The 9,802-nt window shown below is 40.1% G+C and overlaps 1 protein-coding gene across 1 annotated transcript; it reads left to right on the top strand.

Annotated features, from left to right (window-relative positions):
• Positions 1–5,608: 5,608 nt before the first annotated feature.
• Positions 5,609–7,641, top strand: LOC126849321 (3-ketodihydrosphingosine reductase). Its single transcript, XM_050591048.1, has 4 exons — positions 5,609–5,875; positions 6,281–6,710; positions 6,798–7,039; positions 7,109–7,641. Exons 1-4 carry the CDS (start codon positions 5,759–5,761, stop codon positions 7,319–7,321), a joined length of 1,002 nt encoding a protein of 333 aa, XP_050447005.1. The 5' UTR covers positions 5,609–5,758; the 3' UTR covers positions 7,322–7,641.
• Positions 7,642–9,802: the final 2,161 nt, after the last annotated feature.

Here is a 9,802-nt window from a genome sequence, read left to right on the forward strand (position 1 = left end):
CAAAACATCGTCTACGTTCTTCCGCCCCCTTTTCCTACATAGGCAGAATTATTCTTAAAATTGAGTCGTGGAAGCTGCAGTGTACGGATTCGTTATTCTATAGTCGCATTTAAATCAGCGAGATGCAAAGGACGTTGCGCCCGGACGTTGCACCTTGCTCTGCGGAGGACGGTGCACCTATTTGCGTGGGGAAAGGGGGATGCAACGAGAGATGATTTTCTCCCTCTCTTTTTTTCTCTCGTTCTCTCTTTCTCTCTCCAGCAGCTATAAAGATAAATAACATTTTTATTGATATCTGAATTAATGAAGATAATTAGTGAATAAAATAGATACTTAAAAAATATATATATATATATATATATATATATATATATATATATATATTTTAAGTATCTATTTTATGTGAAAATATTCTAATATATTATTTTTTGTGTCTGAGAAATATTAAAATAAATTATGTTTATTACATTATAACAGAACAACTTGGGACTCTAAAGTCTGCGAGTAACTAGCGATAAGTTTATATAACGCCTTAGCATTGAAACTGTATAGAAGATTCTGAGATTGTCACCTTTACTTTTAGTTGGTCGGAATTAAACTTACGGTTGCAGTGGAGAGCTACGTCGGATATTCTATTAATTAAATGAGAGTCTGAGTTTTCTGACGAACGCGGCGGGAGGGAGAGAGATGAAGGGGGTGAGTTTGAGACTTCAGCAAAAGCTCCTGGTCGACGTTCCTGCGGGAAATTCGCTCGCGTCGCCGGCCGGAGTCGAGTTTGAAGGACTTTCGAAGTACAACGAACCCGGCCCCGATCACTTCGGGCGCCGATGACGTATATCGCGAAGTAGAAAAAGAGACGACTGATTTCGACGAGCGTTATCGAATCTAGCAAACTAAACTGGTAGTAGACACGCTAACGTAGAACGTAAATTTCGATTTCTCGACGCGATGTGATTTAGTCGAATTTGAATACATAATGATACATACGGACCGTTGTTTCGAATTAGGGAGTGTACCGTTTCTCACGAAAGAATAAAGTTCAGGCCGAACGATTAGAGGTCGAATGCAGATTATTCGTCCGTCTCTCATTTGCGTTTTTATTTTATTTTTTTTTTGTGAGGGTGGCCGATGCGAAACCGCCTTAAAAGCGGCACGGTAAATTGCACGCTAATTGACTAATGCATATACGACAGCGGCTTTTGTGAACTAGCGTGGACCGCAAAAATTAAATGAGATTGTTGTCGGGAAAAGTTTAATTAGAACCTGTATCATTCGTGCCCGAATCATTTTGCGCTACCGCATATCGAAATCATCTCGAAATAAACGCGGAGCGTCTGTGGGCCGCGCGTTGGTAACACTTGGGATTGCGGTTTGGCTCGAAAAGTTCGAAACTTCATTAGAATCAGGCGTTGTTCTCACCGGTGAGACTCACTATATCACTGCGAAAGGGAGAAAGGAAGAAGAAAGAGAGAGAGAGAGAGAGAGAGAGAGAGAGAGAGCGGCTGCCGTATGCAACTCCCCGACGACGGTGCACCGAACTCTCCCTCGATTGTTCCGCGAAGCGTTGACGTATCTTGAAGTGGAAAAAGGGAACGCATCGCACGGGAGAATATACGAGGGGCGTGAAATGGCCTCATTTCGCAGCCGGAGCCACCGATATAGTATACTGCTTCTTGCTCGCGGATGTTAGATACGCGCGTTTCTACCATATTTATCAACAGCAACTTTTGCGTCGACTGTCGCGACGCTTTCTGTCATCGAGGAGAGCCTCCGGAGCCGTAGTTCTGCGATCAATTAACTGCGCCGTTCTTCTCGTTCTACTGAAATACATTCCGCAATAATTGCATACTGTCTTTTCAATAAAATGTATAATTAATATACATACATACTTAAATTATAGAAAATTATCAATGTGTAATCAATTATAATTTTTATGCAGTGGTAAGAAAATATTTTTTTGACATTTTAACTTTTTTTTTTTAAGTAAGTTAGTGTTAGTAGTTGTTAATCCTTTAAGAGATTAGTGAGATAGTATCATACGAATTGTGTATGAATTTTTTAAGACTTACTCGAATCAATACGTGGAACGAGGTGAGTCTTTCATAAAAATGACTCTCGCGACGGATGTTCTAGAGGTGTGTAGGGCACTATTGCAGAGAAAGCGAAGGCTAGAAATAGTACGCTATAAAACATTCATGCGCGTTCGAGTCCTGGAATAGACAGCGTGCCATCATCGGTCATTCGAATTCTGCATTATAACGCGATTTTACACGCTGCGCCGTGCCGTTATAGAACACGTCACAGTTTCATTTTTTGCTGTGAATTTAATTTCATTGTCAGTTTATAAGTGCGCAATTTTTTTTTTAATATCATGTCAGGTCATATATTTTGTTTCATGAAGGTTGGGAAAATTTTTCAGTCGAACGGATAGAAATCGCAACTCGCATACGAAGGAAATTGCATTTTCTTCAATCTCTCGGATTTATGTAGATCTCCCGTAAACAAATCGGATTTTGGCTTTCAAGCTTTGCCAATGGTCGGGAATGTGAATAAATGCTTTTACTTTGAGCTCATCCCGCGCACGTGTCCTTTCGTTTACGCAAAAAAGTCGCTTTCGCCAAATCATTCGTTTGCAATTGCGGCCGTGATAACGCGCGTAAAAATGGTTATCTCGCAACTTTGGGAGCGTGCCGAGACACGTGTCGCGTAGATCTTCGTTTTTTCTCATTTTCCCGGCCGCATATTCTACGCGACGTGCATTTACGTATCTCGCACTGCAAGTGCGAAATGCATCCCCGCGCTCTCTCTCTCTCTCTCTCTCTCTCTTCTTCTTCTCTCCTGTCCCTCGCGTCATTTATTTTCGATTCCGCATGGGACTCACCCCGCTTTTTCCTAAGGTTACAACGGCGCGGTTTCGCGAAAAATCCGCGAGTGCGACGACGAGAGGGTGGCTGCTTCTCGAACGCGCGCGGGAATAGTTGCGGCGACGGCGGCGGCGGGGGCGCGGGCGGGGGTGGCAGCGCGCGCGCGATCGTGGATGGGACGTCAAGGGGGTTGCCAACATCGTGCAACGAATGGAGATCGATTCCGAGTCTGGGTCAGGCAAGGGCGTTCACCCTCCGGTGCAGCCCGGGAGACACCCAGGATCGTAGCTAGGCTATCACAGGCAGGCGGGGTGTACTGGCCGGGTGTTGGATCGAGGGGTAGAGGATAGGGAGAGGGAGGAGGGAGAGGGCTCGGGACACTCCCTTCTGTTGGGTGCAATGTACGCTCGCTCTCCTCCGTGTCCAAAATCGCTGCTCCGGACTGCCGCAAGCTCCTGCAGCCTCCCCGCGACCAGCCGAGATGAGGTTCCCGCCGCGATCCCCGTTGACTCTCTTCCGCGTGTGATTTCACGGAAACGCTCCTCCTCCGAAAAGAGGACCCGATCGACGCTTCCGTGCTCGGACGATCGTACATCTTCCGCTTATCTGAGATTACCCTTCGCTGAAATTACCTTCTTGCGACTAAGGTCTCGCGTAGAGTGAATTGTCGAGAAATTTGAACTTTATTCTCTTGATTCGTCGATATATATGAAGATTAGCAATGCATAGATTATAATGATGTGCTATAATTGCATCTGTACGATTCCCGATAGCATCTTTACAATAATCAAACTGCACAAATTGCTGAATGTAAAAGCGTTAAGCGACGTTATTTTTTATTTAACTTGTAATGTATAGCTTATTGCTGTATTTTTTTTTATTAGGCATGCTATATAATCTGATTTAATTTCTATTATTTTCTCTAATAATTTAGAATGACGGCATTTTGCGATGTTTAACTGTATCGTGTGTTTGATATTCCTACTTGCGGCTTATTACATGAGCAATCTATCCGATTATATCTGAAGGATCTGTCTGAAGGATCTTAAGTCGGCGGAGTGCGTAAACGTATCCTTCGTATCTTCCGCTTTAACCTGGCCACCAGGAGCGAGTCCCAGGACGAGGTGAACGATCGCCACAGGGTGGTGGTACGTGACCTTTTGCACGAAGGATAACGGGCAGGGATGAGGTGGGAAGGGGGCGGTTTGCGCTATGGTAACGCGGGGGTGAATGCACGTACTCCAGGGGGCTTATTCTGCAACTTTTCGACGCATGCGTTTCGTATTCCGGAAATGTTCGCAATGCATGACGTCACTGATGTCGCGTCGGATTTGCGTACTCTTCTCCGTTATCTGTGATACCGATGAGAAAATCGTATTTCATAAATAACATCGCGATACAATTATCAGTATACATGAAAACCGTAATATTTGGACTGCGTTAACTGTTGCGATCGTTGAGCCGTATCAGTCTTGCACAAGCGGGTTATTAATCCGTAATAAATTATGAACTGAAATCATTGAGGTCAACCGTTGTGGCTTTAGTAACATAATGAATGCTGTTGCACTGATGATTGGGACCTCGTGGATATTTACAGTCATATCTATACATATACGTATAAATATATATGTATTACAAATTAGAATTATACTGCTTTTTATGGATCATTTTCCTTTTTATGCTTCTTTTGCCGATGTTATAGAAATATATAAATATATAAAATATAAATTAAATATATAAAAAAATATATACATACATATATATATATACACTATATATATATATATATATATATATATATATATATATATATATATATACAATAAAAATATTATACTTAAATGTATTTAAAAATAAATAATTATATAAAAGTAAATAATTTATAAAAATATTATAAATAGATGTATTTAATATATATATATATATATATATATATATATATATATATATTAAATTCATTTATTAGTAACTTTTGTTGATAATTGATAATTTGCATTTTTTAATGCAAATCTTTACGATATATTATTTTTCGTCATCATTAATACATATTTTCGAATATTGTTTTTGGTGCGTAAATTCTTATGTTATAAAATACGTGAGAAGCAAAGGTAAGTCAACTCGGTGAAGGGTGATTTTCCCGGTACTTATTCATATGCAACCCAGATGACTTCAAGAATGCACACAATATTTTTTTCGTATAGTCGTATAAATATAACAAACACACTCGATGAAAAAATTGTATTGACAAGAATAAATTTTCAGCCATTTTTTTCGGCAAAAACGCGATTATATTTTCGGAAGTTTTTATGGTGAAAAATTTTTTTTATTAAAACAGTTGGTAATGCATTCGGTTTCGGAATCAATATATTCGCGGTGACGAATCCAGTAAATTTAATCTAGAATTTTTGTCGCAAACTATAGTTATCTTATCATAATTATTAATAAATACGAAATAATAACAAGAAAATATTAATTGCTGTTATCAACGGAATATTTATTTATTTGCGATAAACGAATGAAACGAATAAAATCTGAGATAAAAATTCAATTATTTAAATGGAAAACTGAATGTAATATGCAAAATAATAAAAACTATATAACAAAATTAAAAATTATTTACATTTATGTCAAATTGTTTACTTAAACGATCAGCAACCGTGGATAAGTTTCCATGTCTGGTAAACGGATCGAGTTTGAATATTAGAGGACGCTGACTTGACGGTTGTAGGTGATTAAGCTTACACGAGCGCTATCATAAGTCGATTTACTGGCTCTGGACTCTGGATTGGAGTTGTCCGCTCCGATAAACGGAATATTATACTGTTCAGTTGCAGAGTGTTTGCGAGTTTGATACTTTCGACTTGTTAGAAAAGACACAAATTAAGACAAGAATTATGACTGTTTGGCTTGGAGTAACGCTCGTCGCGTTTGTCTTAATAATTGTCCTCTTGATGATCAAACAATTCTTCTGGAATCCGCAGTTAAAGAGCGTCAAAAACAAGCACGTTGTGGTAAGTGTGTGTCGTCTAACCTCGAAAAAGAACGCTTATTCATACAAATATTAGGCAAAGATAAATAAAAACGAGCTCATAAGAGGCAAGCGCGCAATAACAAACACGGAAATAATAAAAATAGTAAAACTTTTTGATGGTAATTAAGTAAAATTATTAAAATGTTTCGAGTTCACTTTGGACTATTTTCAATAACTATAGACAGAGGAAAAAATCATAGGATCACAAAGATACATATATATATAAGAAATCTCGATGCTCGGTTTTTATTTGTCTTATATTGTAACATTTAGAATCTTATCTCGATTTCGTTTGTTGACATTATGTAAAGAATTATTGCGAGAAGAAAGATAGTCAGATTTTATATTAAATTGTTCTCTCTTTAAAATATAAATTTTTTTATAGGTGACTGGTGGCTCCAGCGGCATCGGAAAATGCGTAGCGATTATCGCTGCAAGACATGGAGCGAATGTCACAATAATTGCGAGAGATTTACAGAAATTAGAGACGGCCAAAAACGAAATACTGCACGCTTGTGAGAACAAAGATGTACAGAGGGTGGAATATTTATCTTTGGATATCGGAGCAAACTATGAAAACGTTGAGAAAGCATTGACTGATCTCGAAAAAACCATGGGACCAATTTATATGCTCGTTAATTGTGCCGGTACCGCGATCTGCGGTAAGATAGAGGACACCACCGTGGATAGTCTAGATAAAATGATACATATAAATTTACTCGGTACATATTACTGCATAAAGGCCGTCGTGCAGAGGATGAAAGCTTCCAGAGAAGGAGTGATTGTACTTACGTCGTCTCAAGCCTCTTTTCTGGGTATTTGCATATAGATATCTTATTGATATTTATCACTGCTTAAATAAGTATAAATAAAGAAAAAAATTGTGTGTGCTTATCGTGCAGGTATTTTCGGCTACTCCGCTTACTGCAGTACGAAATTCGCGCTTCGGGGTCTAGCGGAGAGCATCGCAATGGAACTGCGGCCATACAATATCTCTGTGACTCTGTCCTTACCGCCTGATACAGACACGCCTGGTTTCGCCATCGAAGAGCTGTCAAAACCGCTGGAAACGCGACTCATATCACAAACATCGGGATTAGTCAGTCCCGATGTGGTCGCCGACAAGCTCTTCAAGGACGCGCTGGTTAGTATGCGAAAAGCAGCGAATTTCTTATCTCGATTCTTTTTATTGTTAAACGATAACGTATCGCAGGCAGGTAAATTCTTCTCCATCGTCGGTCTGGAAGGTTTCATTCTGGCAACCTTGTGCTCGGGAATGTCGCCGTTCAAATCGATCGGCGAGCTGCTGCTGCAAGCGTCTCTGATGGGACTGCTGCGGATCGTCGGCGCGTTCTATCTCATCTCCTTCGACAAGATCATCCTGGATTGCTTGAGAACGCGTGATAAAAATAAAAAATCCGAGTGATCTCTCTTGTACTCTGCAACTTATCGACCAGAGTTTAAGGTGTGATCTTATCTTTCCATTCCAAACCAAAGCATTTAATATATAATTTCAGTTGTATAATTTCAAATCTTTACATACGATATGATCTTATGTGATATCATCGACATTCGCACAATTTACTTACAATTAGATTTACATGACGTCTATTTTATTTGCTCCTCAATGAAATCTTTCGTTTTTCCCAATAACGCGTGAAAGATTGTTGTAAGAATATACATATAACGTATTATCGAAAAATCGTATGTGTTTCGAGGAAGAAATAAAACACATTCTTAACGGTTTGGCTTACTTTTATTAGATATCCCGTAAGTTCATAGTATAATGTTTTTTTTTCTTTTATTAAGCTTTATGGTTCTTACACACATAGATCGGGACCGTTCTTCGTCCCGCTTCGCCATGATAGTTTAAAAACGGAAACGCTGAAACATTCGTATGTAAAGAGTACTCCCATGAGACGTGAACGGCGCTCCGTCCGACCTCGATCGCGTCTGCACGTCATTGGCAAAAGATTAAAGTCGTGCTCGAGTTACTTTCTTTCTCTCTCTCTCTAATGCATAATAAATCTTTCTCCGCATTCGCGTGAAATACGAAATCCTGCAACTGTATTAATGCAATTGCGATCAGGCGCCGAATGTGAGCGTGTCCGCGTCCAGCTTCCTAAACTCAACTTATGCGTAGAAACGGCGGTCAACGAAGATTTGTGTCTCTCTCGAAATTGCGAAAGTTCGATAATGATGGATTTAACATTGATTTATTATCTCGCTCTCTATTTCACTTTCTCTCTCTCTCTCTCTCTCTCTCTCTCTCTTTCTCTTTTTCTCTCGCTCTCGTTCTCTCACTCGTGCACTTCATGTCGCGCATAATTAACTCTCGCTCCGTTTATCTCATTCGCTCCAATATTCTTCGTTCTTTCCTCGACATCATCTCGTAGATTCGTTAAAGTCTATTTTTTTTTTTTCTCGTTAACCCTAAAGCGCTTAAGGTGTATAGATGCGAATCCATGAGACGAGGCTTGGCTTCGAGGAATATCTTCAGAGTGTTTTGCTGTTTTTCTTTTTTTAAAACTTACGATTAACTTTAAATCGATGTCCGCTTATCCGCGCGCTCGACAAATTCTATCTTCTTGCTGCGATTTCGTGACTTCTCTCAATCTTGGTTTTACGATTAGACGATCGCAAATCACCTTCGTCGAACGTTCGAATCGGCAGACATGTTGCGTTAACGATTAATTAGACCCCCTTACTACAGTGTGATCTGTCGCGTGCTGTCAACCAAACGCCCGTTAACGTAGGATCCTTTTAACGTTAAGAGGACGTTGTCGAACTCAATTGCTCGCAATGGATTTATTGAAGCTCCTGATTTACGATGTCGATCTCTTTTGCACGCGCATTCATCCGAAATAATTTTCGCGTATATTTCGCTAAAGATACGAACGTAATAATCCATCGTCGATAACGTAATACTCAAAATCGTACATTCGGGAACTTCAATGCTCGTGTGCAATAATGGCATTTATACAATAATTGCACGATGCGTGCATTTCCTCCGTGAATGTCATCAATGACGCGTTAACGAAGTATCCGCCGTCCCGAGGGTGTCGATCGACGATAAATAATTCTTCATTCGCTCTTTTAACCCTCCACGACCGAAAGTAAGTACCCGCTCGGACAAAAAAGCGAACCGTTCATTTCTACATAGAGCACTGTATATATCAAGATCAAAGATTTACATTTATATTTGAAGAGAGAGAGAGACACCCAGGTCGTTTGCGCTTTCAGATAAAAGCGGTAGAGGGTTAAAATCGCAATAATCATTTTACATATTTTTAATTATCATATCAATTTTCAGAGCCATTGCTATTTTCAATGTTCGTTTAAAATCTTCCCCGACATTTCGTTCTGTCGCCACACTCGAAATCGATTTCCGATGACCTGTTTCTTTCTCTCTTTCTTTCTCATCTGCAGAACCGCGTAATCGATTTACGGGGCGTTTTCTCGTCTTAAGATAAAAAAAAAAAATTCGAGATCGTTTGATGGCGCGGCAACACGGATGGATCACGTAGGATTTGAAATTTCCGCGACTGATAGAGATCTCTATTTCTGGGTCACCGCGTTTTTCACCCGTCTTTCATCTTTCCGATGACGACGGTGTCGTATCGGCCGAACGCGAACATCTCTCGTATATAGCCTACTATCTCGGAATAACATCTAACTCGTGTTATCTACGCGTAAGAGCACATCGACGTACTGTCAGGACGGTCACAAACATCACTCTCGAGAAACAAAGTGTTCACTTCGAAAATCGAACCGCGACTCTCGGGAATCGGTGCGCGTTTTTGCGTCGGTTGGGCGCGGATTGATCGAAGAAGAATTCCTAAAGTTCCCGGATCCATATCGTTATCGAGTCGCCACGAGTTTATCCCGCGTCAAATATGAGATGCGA

This window comes from Cataglyphis hispanica, chromosome 4, assembly GCF_021464435.1.
Source record: "Cataglyphis hispanica isolate Lineage 1 chromosome 4, ULB_Chis1_1.0, whole genome shotgun sequence".
Classification (NCBI taxonomy): domain Eukaryota; kingdom Metazoa; phylum Arthropoda; class Insecta; order Hymenoptera; family Formicidae; genus Cataglyphis; species Cataglyphis hispanica.

Excerpts from the sequence above, each read along its gene's own strand:
- LOC126849321 (XM_050591048.1), top strand. The coding sequence starts at position 5,759 with ATGACTGTTTGGCTTGGAGTAACGCTCGTCGCGTTTGTCTTAATAATT. Across the intron at positions 6,711-6,797 it reads GTCTCAAGCCTCTTTTCTGG|GTATTTTCGGCTACTCCGCT; the intron begins GTATTTGCATAT and ends CTTATCGTGCAG. Across the intron at positions 7,040-7,108 it reads AGCTCTTCAAGGACGCGCTG|GCAGGTAAATTCTTCTCCAT; the intron begins GTTAGTATGCGA and ends AACGTATCGCAG.